The sequence below is a fragment of the Aulonocara sp. 'chitande type north' Nkhata Bay genome, linkage group LG7 (genome assembly GCF_057382095.1).
Source record: "Aulonocara sp. 'chitande type north' Nkhata Bay isolate Kocher_YH1m ecotype deep benthic linkage group LG7, A_spYH_male_GT1.1, whole genome shotgun sequence".
NCBI classification, from domain to species: domain Eukaryota; kingdom Metazoa; phylum Chordata; class Actinopteri; order Cichliformes; family Cichlidae; genus Aulonocara; species Aulonocara sp. 'chitande type north' Nkhata Bay.
The window spans coordinates 28,314,007-28,327,218 of record NC_141350.1 but is presented as its reverse complement, the minus strand read 5'-3'; the positions used below and the strand labels follow the sequence as shown (position 1 = coordinate 28,327,218).

Sequence of the window (13,212 nt, the reverse complement as noted above, 5' to 3'; positions counted from 1 at the left end):
TGATGAGACAGTTTGGTTTATTAGAAAATATAATAGAGAAGCTGCATTTGAGGACATCTCCTCTGAAGCAGAGAATACAGTGCAGTCATGTGTTCTTAAAATGAAAGAAGAACCAAACTGTGGAGTATGTCTGCATTTGTTCTTTTGGATGGTTAAAACCTCCAAACCTATTTATATATTACTCCAAAAATGTCAAATCTCTCTTCAGTCCTTCTTCTCTCTTCCTGCTCGCTGTCTGCACTGCCGCAGGATGCAGCGTATCCCCACCCACCACAAAGCAGCGACGGTCATCAAAGCGACCAGCAGGGCAGCACCGGTGTCCAAGCTGTGGTACTGGAACCAGTTCAGGTCGTATGATGCCAACCGCAGATGCCTAGCTCCACCATGTCGCATAACAAACTCCACCCAGAAGACGGCGGTACTCAGTGGTGTTACTGGCTGGTCGCGGTGCACCGCTGACAGACGCTGCATGTTGGTCCTGTAGCTGTGCATGGTAAACAAACAGGAAGTCATATGACAGTTTCACTGTTAAACAGTAGTGCACTTTTACTGTGAAGGAATCAGGTCAAAGACAGGAAATAAAATGTTATTAAACAGGTCCAAATGTACAAAGATGAAACTATTAACAGGAAATATACAAACACAATTCCACACTAAAATCACCTTTACCTTGGCTGGTTTGTGACGACGTGCAGCGCCTCTGCCAGCTCCTCAGCTGTCAGATGGTTGAAGTCCAGGACGATGGCGGTGCCGAGGCGGCTCATACGGGCGAGATTATCAGGCTGATCGCCAAACAGTGGCACGCCCACCAGAGGCACACCGTGAAACACAGCTTCATACAGACCGTTAGTGCCGCCATGTGTCACGAATGCCTTTGTCTTTGGGTGACCTGAGGACAAACAAATGCAGAGCTTTTATTGTGAAAGAACATCACAATCCACCTGAGGAAGTTAAAAAAAAAAATAAGAGGCCTCATTGGGCTTTTGTTTCAAAATCCCATGACATCATGAATGAGTCATACCCAGCAGGTCATCAAAGGAGCTTGCAAAGAAAAGCGTCTGGACTTCTTTAAGTTGCTTGAAGACGTTTCACCTCTCATCCGAGAAGTTTCTTCAGTTCTAAGGTCAAATGGTGGAGAGTCCCAGATATAAACCTAGTGGGAGTGTCCCCCCACAGAGGGACAAAAGGACCCCCTGATGATCCTCTAATCGCCTGAGCCAAGGTGTGAAACTGGGCGTGGGTCCCAATCAGCCAGAGTTTCGGGTGAGTTCATTGTGAAACCTGGCCCCACCTTATCATGTGATTTCCTGAGGTCAGATGGCCCAGGATGTGAGTGGGCGTTAAGGCGTCTGGGAAAGGATCTCAAAACTGGATTATAGATGGCAGAGAGTTGGTGTCGTAAACCACCGCCTCTGTTCAAAGATGGTCGCTCACAGTGGACATAGATGGCTTCTTTCACTCCTCTTTCAAACCATCTGTCCTCTCTGTCCAAAATGTGAACATTGGCATCCTTGAAAGAGTGTCCTTTATCCTTAAGATGCAGATGGACTGCTGAGTCTTGTCCTGTGGAGGTGGCTCTTCTGTGTTGTGCCATGCGCTTGTGAAGTGGCTGTTTGGTGAGCGACCATCTTTGAACAGAGACGGTGGTTTACGACACCAACTCTCTGCCATCTATAATCCAGTTTTGAGATCCCTTCCCAGACGCCTTAACGCCCACTCACATCCTGGGCCATCTGATCTCAGGAATTCGCATGATAAGGCGGGGCCAGGTTTCACAATGAGCTCACCCGAAACTCTGGCTGATTGGGACCCACGCCCAGTTTCCCACCTTGGCTCAGGCGATTAGAGGATCATCAGGGGGTCCTTTTGTCCCTCTGTGGGGGGTTACTCCCACTAGGTTTATATCTGGGACTCTCCACCATCTGACCGTAGAACTGAAGAAGCTTCTCGGATGAGAGGTGAAACGTCTTCAAGTAACTTAAAGAAGTCCAGACGCTTTTCTTTGCAAGCTCCTTTGACTACGATGACCTGGATGACTGAGAACCTTCACAGACATACCCAGCAGGTCGTTCTGAGGGATCCAATCAGAAATCTTTGTGTTTGGCGCCAATGCAGTTGGAGCCTCGCCACGGTAACGCCAAATCACCTGAAAGATAGAAAACACTCCTCAAGTCAAAGATGAAACAAACCATCTGAGCTTCTTCTGCCTGCAGGTATTTTTTGATGATTAATCCAGAAAGTAATCAGTGATGTAATCAATATCTGCTGACAGCCCAGTCCCTGATTGTTTGTCTGTGAGTAGGTGGAGCTTCTGACCTTCTGTGGGATCTGACCGAAGGCGGTGGCGATGATGTTAGCGTGCTGCATCGTCAGGTTGGTTACCATGGAGCCAAAGGAAGCCACAATTATGCCGGCATCACCTGAACTCTGCACAAATGCCTCCAGGTCCTGGAAGATGTGACATCATCATTACATCAACACTCACCTGTCCCATTTCAGTATAAAAGTGTGTGCAATCAGAGCTCACACCTCTGGCAGCTGATTGGCTGGTTTGCAGTGTAGACCGCCCACGTATTTGAAGTTTGGTGGGGTCGGCCGTGGCGTCTCAATGTCCCAGAACGTCCTGATGAGCCACACGTCGGCCTTCCCCATAGTCTCACACACACTGCTGGGAGTTCCTGTCCATACAGGAAAGAAGGGATATGACTTCAAAATAAAAGCTTGTAGTTGGCTACTTTTATTTCCTAAATTTCACATTTAGTGGTGAGAAAAGGTGCTCAATTCCTCATTACCTTTTTTTTTTGTATGTTTGTCACATTTATATGTTTCAGATCTTAAGAAAATTTTTAATATTAGACAAAGATAACACAAGTTAAAATGCAGTGTTTTAGTCTGGAAACGGTTATAAAGCATTTTTAAAGCTATGGAACTCCAGCGAACCACAGTGAGCACCATTATTCACAAATGGAGAAAACATGGAACAGTGGTGAACCTTTCTAGGACTGGCATGCTGACCAATATTACCCCAAGAGCACATGAAAGACTCATCCAAGAGGTCACAAAAGACCCAGGAACAACATCCAAAGAACTGCCGGCCTCATTTGTCTCAGTTATGGTCATCGTTCATCAGTGTTGGGGAGTAATGGAATACATGTACCGCCGTTACGTATTTAAAATACAAAATATGATTAACTGTATTCCGTTACAGTCAGTGTTGGGGAGTAACGGAATACATGTACCGCCGTTACGTATTTAAAATACAAAATATGAGTAACTGTATTCCGTTACAGTTACCGTTTAAAAGGGTGGTATTCAGAATACAGTTACTTTGTTGAAATAAATGGATTACACTGCGGTACTTTCCTGTTTCATTTTGTTGCGGGTCAGGACTGTTTGGGTTTTGTTTGACAGCTACGTTCTGTTGTTCCAGGCGGCAGCGTTACGGTTGCCATGGTTACAGGGCGACGCTCTCTCTCTCTGCGACTGTGTGTTTCCTGGGTGAGAGAGCGCCTTTTCGTTGTTGTTGTTGTGCTAAGCTAACAGGCAGAATGCTACAAGCATAGCTCTAAAGAATGTAGCATCATGGCCAGTGTAGTCCGTGTTGCAGGGAGAATGGACTGCCATACACATTATGGGTCTGTGAGCGCGAGGAAAAAGGGGAGTGGAAAGGTACGAGTTGTCATCGAGGAAAAACGGGAGCTGGAAGGATGTAAATATAATAATAACCACTTCAGCCAAGAAGAGTGCCTGACGAGCCCAGTTGTAAGTAAGCTATTAAGACTCGACTGTACACCGTGTTCGTGTTTTCCTCCGAAAACAATAAGTTCCGTTGGAGCAGTCTTTCAACGCCTCTCTCTGTCTGTCGCAAGAAAAGTTGACCCACACAACAAAGTAAAGCTATTTTTCGGCTACGAGCCGACAGGGACCCCGCCGTATTAGTCAGAGGTCCCTTTACTACAGTTCGGAGTCGCGGACCTTCAGTAACAGTAATAAATCACACAGCAATAGTACATTCACGTTGTTGTAAAAAGCATGATAATATATTAAGTAATCCAAAGTATTCAGAATACGTTACTGTCATTGAGTAACGTAACGGAATACGTTACAAAATACATTTTGGGGCATGTATTCTGTATTCTGTAATGGAATACATTTTAAAAGTAACCTTCCCAACACTGGTTACAGTTACCATTTAAAAAGGTAGTATTTAGAATACAGTTACTTTGTTGAAATAAATGATTGACACTGCAGTATTTTCCTATTTCATATTGTCGCGGGTCAGGATTGTTTGGGTTTGTTTGACAGCTATGTTCTATCCGGTTGTTTAGGGATGACACGACGAATCCTACTTCCGGGCCTAAAGTAGTCTGCGTTTAATATGGCTTTTGTGTTGTTAACATGTTTAATGTTATGTATTTTCTTCTATTTGATCTCAAAAATCTCCTAAAACAGTCAGTGATCACTGTTGACCTCCCTCGGCTTTTATTACCGCTAATCATTTATTTAAGCTCAGTTTTTAAAACCTTAGGATGTAACTACAGCCCAGCCTATGCAGCAGTATATGAATGACTAACCTCGTATTGTGGATAGATTATCTCAGTTGTTCTCCTGGCTGAAGTTTGGTCCTTTTACAGCATCCTGCCATGCGATTACATTTGTTCCTGACCACCGAGAACACTCACATTAACTTTTATCGAGTGGAAAAAAAGTTAGCTTGTTTATATTATGCTAACATAGCTGTGTCGCTAGCGGTCACGTAGCACATCATTATATACCAGCTAGCCAAACTTCAGTAACCCTACAAACGTCACTGCTGTTTAGTTTTCTGTCTTCATTTATGTTGGAAGTGATAACAGAGCTGTATGTTTTAATTTGTTTCCAAAACCCCGGAGTCAGGACATGCTATATTGTATTTAGATAAAAGCTAGCGAGCTAACTCCCTGCTAACTTCTAACTCCGTTAAATGTTATAAATTCCATTTTCATGGATGCCTGGATGTTAAACTCAATTGTTACACCTGGTAGAGCAGAACGCTGATCATTTTATTAAAGATGAAAGACTTTAGACAGTTTTTCAACTCACAGTAATGCCATAGTGATCGTTTGATATATGGACCTGCAGCGGAGTGTAGGTCCAGACACGGCTAGTGAGGTCAGACTGAACAACCGGATTGTTCCAGGCGGCAGCGCTACGGTTGCCATGGTTACAGGGCAACGCTCTCTCTCTGCGACTGTGTGTTTCTGTCACGGTTCTGGGTCCGTTGGACCCAGTATTTTGAGTTTATTATGTTTTGGTTTATTTTTGCATTATGGATTGTTTTCTGATGTTCTGGTGCTTTGTTTATTATTATCATTATACATCTGTTTCTATTATTCTTGGTGAGGGATCAGTTCTTAGGTTTTGGGTTCTCATGTGTATTACAGTTTCTGTTCAGTGTCTAGTCTGTCTCTCAGGGTCATGTCTGCATCTGGTTTAGTAATTCTTGTTTCCTGTTTTATTGTGAAAGTCTTTGTCTTATGTTAGTGTGTGCAGCTTAGCTCCCCCGTCTCGTTAGCCCTGATCTCCCCCAGCTGTGTCTCCCTTCTGTTGCCCATTCCCTCATTACTACCCTGTGTATTTAAGCCCTGTGTTTTCCCATGCTCGGTGTTGTGTCGTACCCTCAGAATTATGCCTGTGTGTTCAGTTCTCGGTGTCATTGTTCTGTTCACGTTTTCGTTTGTCGCCAGCAATAAAGCTAAGGTTCTCAGTTTCAATTCAGTCTCAATTCAATTCCAGAGTCTGAGTCTCGCATTTGGATCCTCCTCTCCATCCGCCTGCACACAGAGCCCTGACAGTTTCCTGGGTGAGAGAGCGCCTTTTTGTTGTTGTTGTTCTTGTGCTAAGCTAATACGCAGAATGCTACAGGCATAGCTCTAAAGAATGTAGCCTCATTGGCAGTGTAGTCCGTGTTGCAGGGAGAATGGACTGCCATACCCGTTATGTGTCTGTGAGCAAGAGGAGGGAGAAAAAGGAGAGTGGAAAAGTACGAGCTGTCACTGAGCAAAAAGAGCTGGATGCATGTAAATATAATAATAACCACTGCAGCCAAGAAGAGTGCCTGATGAGCCCAGTTGTAAGTACGTTATTAAGACTCGACTGTACACTGTGTTCGTGTTTTCCTCCGAAACAGTAAGTTCCATTGGAGCAGCCTTTCAACGCCTCTCTCTGTCTCTTGCAAGCAAAGTTGACCCACACAACAAAGTAAAGCTTTTTTTCGGCTACGAGCCCAACACGGAACCCACGGTATTAGCCAGAGGTCCCTTTACTACGGTTCGGAGCCGCGGACCTTCAGTAATAGTAATAAATCACACAGCAATAGTACATTCATGTAGTTGTAAAAAGCATAATAATATATTAAGTAATCCAAAGTATTCAGAATGTGATACTGTCATTGAGTAACGAAACGGAATACGTTACAGAATACATTTTGGGGCATGTATTCTGTAATCTGTAATGGAATACATTTTAAAAGTAACCTTCCCAACACTGGTGTTCATGACTCCACCATAAAAAAGACTGGGCAAAAATGGCCTGCATGGCGGAGTTCCAAGACGAAAACCACTGCAGTGCAAAAGGAACATAAAGGCTTGTGTCAGTTTTGGCAGAAAATATCTTGATGATCCTCCAGAGTTTGGGACAATACTCTGTGAACTGATGGGACAAAAGTTTAACTTTTTGAAAAGTGTGTGTCCCAGTACATCTGACGTAAAAGTAACATGGCCTGTAAATGGTAAATGGCCTGTATTTGTATAGCGCTTTACTTAGTCCCTAAGGACTTTGGAGTGGTCCAGTCAAGGTCCTGACCTGAATCCAATTGAGATGCTGTGGCATGACCTTACAAAGGTGGTTCATGCTTGAAAACCCTCCAATTTGGTTGAAATACAACAACTCTGGAAAGATGAGTGGACCAAAGTTCCTTCACAGCACTGTAAAAGATTCATTGCCAGTTACTGCAAATGCAACCTGCTGCCAAAATGCAAAGAGAGCCCCGACCAGTTATTAGGTAATCTGGCAATCACATTTTCACACAGGGACATGTAGGTTTGGATTTTTCCCCCTTAATAGAAAACGCCTTCATTTAGAAACAGCATTTTGTGTTTCCTTGTGTTATCTTTGTCTAATATTTCAATTTGTTTGATGATCTGAAACATTTAAGAGTGACACACATACAAAAAAATAGTAAATCAGGAGGGGGACAAACACTTTTTCCCACCACTGTGTATCAGATAATGACATTATGATGTGACCTCTGACCTTTGATCTCACTATAGTATTTATTCACAGACAGCTTCCAGGCAAGTTCAGTTAGCGTGGATGACGCCACATATGTCACCATGTTGATCAGTCTCTCCACGAACGTCATGCGGTCGTTGTATGGAAGAGGAGCTAATGGAACATAAGATGGTGACAACGGGGCGTGGCCACAGTGTCGCTCCATAACACTGCCAAAGCTGAAGCGCAGCGAGAGGATGAGTGGCACGCCGAGCATGTCAGCCACCAGGTCGCCACACATTGCAAGGGGGTCTTGTAGGATAACATCGAAAGCACTGTCCTGCAGAGTCGCCATCAGCTGCTGGTTCTTCAGCACCCCATCACACTGCTGCCTCCCAAAGTCCAGGGTGCGGCCCATGAAATCGTTCATCTTCATGATCTTTTGCAGCGGTGAAGAGGTGTGTGACTCGTACATAGAGAACTGGATGAATTCGTGCATGGTGCCCACATATTCCTCCCTGCTATATGACACCTGCAAGTGAAAAAACACCTGATCAGGTTTATTGTTTAGTTACCGCCCAGTAATGGTGTGTAAACTGTCAGCCTGGAGATTAAAGACAAGATAAAATAAGTCATGAAACATGGAATAAAAGCCTCATGCAATTGGTGTTTATGAAGATATACTGTGTTTGGCTTTGTGCATTATGAACAAACATCTCCACTTTGGCCTTTTCTGTCCAAAGGACCTTAATCCAGTGTCATGGTCTTGGGCCTGTTGCCCAGTGGTCGGTGTATTTTGGGTTTTCAAATTAGGTTCAAACATCTTTAGAATTTTTTCTTAAGTTTACATTTCATGTATTAGTCTACAACTTCTGTTATATCCTTCGTTGGTTGATTTTGGTATTTGTAGTAATCTTTTATTTTGAGTCCAACTAGTTTTTGCTCCTTTCTTGCTTATAGTAGTTTGCATTGTATTCCTGTTTTAGTTTGTTTGTTTTGCCACTCTCTGTGTTCCCTTAGTATTTTTCCCTCCTCTGTCAAGTTGCTTGTATTAATTTCATTAAGGTGATTGTGTTTTCTCTGTTTAATTATTACTTCCTGTTTTACTTGGAGAGAATTTGTGCTCCTTGTGCTTTGCTTTTAGTTTTGCTTCCTTTGTCTCGTCTGCTCTGATTTGGTTCACCTGTGTCTTGTTCTCCACTTCCCCTAATCACCCACCTGTGTGCATATTGTCTCACTCTCCTTTTTTCAGAGTGTCAGTTCATCTCCCCTTCTTGTCTCTCAGCTCCAGTCGCTCCTAGTCCAAGTATTATTTCCCAGTTTATGGCTTTGAGTTTCATTTTGTGTTTTATATTCCACATTGTATTTTCCCTGCAGCAAAATGGCTCATTGTGAGTTTACCACAGCCTGCCTTACATGTCTGCATTTGGTTCCTCACACATCTCGCACTTTGCAATCTTGAAAGTATACTCTAACCATAAAACAGCCCCCGCAGATGCTATTCCAGAGGAGTTTGGAGAAAAGGTGGAAAGCTTATTCAGGATTGCATTCACAAGTCCTTTGATTTAAAGATTCTATCAGTCGGGCTAAGAGGCATTGACACCATCCTCAGGGACAACCCATGATTACTTCAGTTGCCTAGGATTTCTAAACACATTCTTGGTTTCCACAAGAGAATTGATACGAGTCCCCTCACTGGCTCTGCATCGTCACTATTTCCACAGACTGGTTTTTCCTCACCTGGCCCTGCATCCTTTTTGGCAAGCCAGTGGTCAGAGGATGAGGAACCTTTCCCAGATCATCCCGCATCTGTGGTCAAGAAAGAACACTGCACTTGCCACACCAATTCCTTTCCACTGTTAGACTGCTCTTCTGCCTTGATGCCACTGCTCAGCTTTCCAAATGCACCACTGAACGACACAGGAAATCATTCCTGCCCGTGGCCATCTCTTGTACAACTCCCTTTTTTTTCTGCTCTTGCTCTTGACGAAGGCGGTCGCACTTTTCTCCTCTCCTCCTCTCCCTTAGCTTCCCTGCTTAGCCTCTTGTGTCCTTGTCTAGTCTCGTATTTTTGTATTAGTTTTCCCTGGAACACTCTCTCACAGTCTGTTCTTTAAAACCTAAAAGAGGAATTATGGATTTGATCAACTGGTCCCTAAATGCAATTGACACCCCTTTCTCAATGAGAAGTTTGGGCTTGGGTGAGCCTGAGTGCTGAAGATATCTACCTATTCCGAACCATGGTAACAGGGTTCTTGCTGAGCTGGCTTGGCCCTGACTTATCGAAGAATTAAGGAAGCGGAACCGGCTGTTCAAATCCCCACAAGGCTGCCCGCTGGGATTGAAACAATGGGAAGAGGTGTGAGTTTCTCAAAATGGGCTCATTGAGTGCAGCACAGATAAGATCTTGGAGAGGCTACGGCTGTCGTGAATACTCAGAATAAGATCTCTGACTGCAGACTGGATTACATCTTGGAAGGGCTCGCTCGGAATAACATCTCTGAGTGCAAATTGGATTACATTTTGGGGAGGCTCACTGCGGTCGTGAGTTCACAGAATTGGCTCTTTGAGCACAAGAATGACAACATCACAGAGCGCAAGTTTGATAACATCATGGCGAAGCTCGCGGCTCTCCAACGGGAGATTGAGAGACCAGTGTTGGACTGTTAGAACTGCTTTGAAATTCATATGAGCTGTTCGCACTAAAGTTAAAAGTTAAAAGCACCATCACTTCATGCGGATACCCTTTCGGCGCCAGCTGCGGTCTCAAGACTGGAGCCGAACAAAAACACCCTGATAATGACTGTGTTTAGTCTGTTCCTTCCCATTCCCTACAAGGCCACCTGGGTTGGCTGGAAGACTGTTTACTTAGCCTAGCAGGGCGAAGGACACTGTCTCAGCTGAACTCTGGACACGCACACACATACATATACACTGATACACACTCATCCCCCCTCCCTTTCCAAACGCCTTCGATGCTTGTTCCCTCCTGGGAACACGGCGGGTCTGAGTTTCTCTGATTCTGATTGCTGGAAACCCAAACAAAACACGCAATAAGAGGCTCTAATGTAAGTGTCCTGTTAATGTTGGTGGCGTCAGTTACACAATGGACCCAGAGCCAGCACAGCAGAGCCAGCAGTGCAGAGGCAGGAATGCATTTCTTAGTTGGACACCACTTCATAAGAAGAATGGGATGGGCGAAACTTCAGCATCTTCAATATACTATTGTTGTGTGATTTTTATTACTATTAATGAAGGCTAATGACGGCCATCGAGCTAACATTGTTAGCTGGTGTTAGTTGAGGTTAATTCATTGACTGCAGACTGTTAGGCCATTTCTAAATACTCAAGTACGCGAGTCCGTAATCACGTTTTCGCTAGTCCGGACTTCACAGTTCATACGGGAGTCTGGACTTTCCGAGAACGCAGCGCGATCGTTCTACAATTGGAACGGTGGTGTACTTGATGACACCACAGCTCGTGAGTTTTTATTGACATCCCCTCTTAATTTAACTGTGATTAATATTTGCAATATAAATGACACATGACATTAAAAAGAAAAAAAAATACACATGATGTAGTAGATTTCTTTAAGAAAAAAATTAGCCTAATTTTAAAAAGTATCTTAAGCACTTTGGCAAAATTCACTTTTATGTATCATCTGTTTCATAATGTCTAATAAGCTTCATACAGTTAAGCACAATCACTTCCACAGGTGAAGACGCTGAAGCTGGACCAGGCGAGGATGAAGACGCTGAAGCTGGACCAGGCGAGGATGAAGACTCTGCAGGTTCCGCAGGCTGGATGGCTCCATCAGACCCTCCAGCGGAGACTATTACAAAGCCAGCAGGCATGGAGTCCTCTGGCAGACATGAAGGCAATGGGTGCTGTGCTGAGCACTGGCTCTGCCCAGACAGCGCTGACACGGAGTAGTTCTCTGGGGGCTGCTTAACCTTCAGGGGTCCAGAATCAGCTGGGGACTGAAACCTAGCCTCTGGGGAGGCCCTGGAGTGCAAAACTGTGCCCAAAGCAGCTAAAGTGCGAGAAACACCCTGGGTGGAAATTTGATTTTCTCCCTGCATGGAGTGAATGAGTGACACTGGAGACAGAAAGAGTGATGGAGCTAGCGGGGACACTGGAGCCTGGGCTACGGCAGACACTGGCGACACTGGAGCCTGGGCTACGGCAGACACTGGCGACACAGGAGACTGAGCTGAAGGTGGCTGCTGGGCAGTTAACTGAGCTTGTGGCTGGGCAGCTAAACGATCTTGAGGGTGGGCAGCTAGCTGAGCCGAAGGCTGCTGAGCAGGTGAATAGCTGTTCACTTTCGTATCTGCCACAAAAAACATAGCCCCGGAGTAAACAGTTCCACAGTCCAAAACAGGAAAAGAGTCCTCACTCACCAGAGCCGGCGATTCAGAAGTCCGAACGTCCGGCTGTGGGTGGCGCGCCAGCGGCACGATTGTCGTTTCCTCGCCACAGACAGCTCCGACAGGCCGGGCAAAACCACATCCAGCGGGTCGGGCAGCGAGGCAGTAGTGGCTGAGAGAAGGTGTGGTGTGTTGTGGCGAAAGGCCTGCATGGTCGGGGGAAGCGATTCCAATAGCCATGGCAGGCCGGAAAAGAGCCGTTGTAGCTGGCTTTCAACGGCGCAGCGAAGCTCTTTCGGAGGGTTTTCCCAGCCACAGCCTGAGGAGCATCTCCACATTGTAGGTAATGTCGTCCCGGAGCTCCTCGGACGGGTTTAATGCCGCTGGGTCCATGGTGGCTGGCTCGTACTGTCACGGGTTGCCGAGGCAAGCCGTGTGTGAATCATTTAGGACCCAAGATGCGGCAGCTCTGGTGCAAGTGAGTTTATTTAGCAAAAGTAGATACAAACAGAGATGGACTGTGGAACTGTTTACTCCGGTGAGCTTAAAACTAAGAAAACCTAAACTTACTCACATAAGACAAGGACCTTCAGAATAAAACAGGAAACTAACAGACACAGAGAACCAGACAAGACACTGAACTGAACAGACAGACTCACAAGCAGAGACAGTGACACCATAGACAGACAGAGGGAACACAGAGAAGTGGGAGCAGGCAGGCACAAAACAAAACCCTAACGAATGGCAAACCGAACCCAAAGACATCACAGAATAAACAAGAACACAGAATATTATAAAGAAACACAAAACACTGAGTCGTCAGACTCAGGACTAGGGATGGGTATCAAAAACCGGTTCTTGTTGAGAACTGGTTCCCACTGTTTCAATTCCTTGGAATTGTTTGCCATTTTTGCAAACGATTCCCTTATCGATTCCAGTCGCCCCGAATGACGTCACCACGTTGCGGAGCGTCATTTACCTCGCAGGAAACACGGCGCGTAAGCGGCTCAAACGCTCAAAAGTTTGGTTATACTTTACGAGAACGGATGACAACAGGGCAACTTGCAATACTTGCAAAGTAGATATTTAATTTAAGGGAGGAAACATTACGAATATGCAAAAGCATTTGCTCACAAAACACGTGATAACCTTAAATGAATGTCGTGTTTTTAATTCCGCTCCGGACTCGTAAATCTCAATCCAGCAGCAGCGGTAACGTTTGCACGTCCTCTCCCGTTAATGCGGCAGGTAAATAATCAACTAACAGTGCATATTATGTTAGCGCGATCTGCCTTATTACAAAACCTACCATTACTGTGCATTTAGGTGACCATGATGAGAGAGACAGACAGAGTCTAGCTGGCTCAGATGCTGCCAGTTCTCGCTGCAGTCTACCGGTAGCGTCTCCTTTCAGGCCAGGATAGACGAATGTCACCGAGCAGTGACTAAGTTTGTGGTAAAAGGCTTGAACCCATTTGCCACAGCAGATGCCCCTGATTTTAGGTTAGTGAATGTGTTTAATTGTAGGCAGGGACATTACTGGATATTCTTGTGTAATTGCTACAGAATAATATTTATTTTATTATTTTAC

The 13,212-nt window shown here is 45.0% G+C and overlaps 1 protein-coding gene across 3 annotated transcripts in view; it reads right to left on the bottom strand.

Annotated features, from left to right (window-relative positions):
- The window catches only part of LOC147325336 (UDP-glucuronosyltransferase 2A2-like), a 36,046-nt gene continuing 22,834 nt past the window's right edge, over nt 1–13,212 (bottom strand). For all 3 annotated transcript variants that reach the window (XM_086299813.1, XM_086299812.1, XM_086299811.1), the window contains 6 exons: nt 7,294–7,783; nt 2,530–2,678; nt 2,317–2,448; nt 2,059–2,146; nt 670–889; nt 1–484 (listed from right to left, as the gene is read on the bottom strand). In XM_086299813.1, the coding sequence (XP_086155939.1) occupies nt 205–484; nt 670–889; nt 2,059–2,146; nt 2,317–2,448; nt 2,530–2,678; nt 7,294–7,783 (1,359 nt within the window). In that variant the 3' untranslated portion in view covers nt 1–204. The remainder of the gene's footprint in view (nt 485–669; nt 890–2,058; nt 2,147–2,316; nt 2,449–2,529; nt 2,679–7,293; nt 7,784–13,212) is intronic.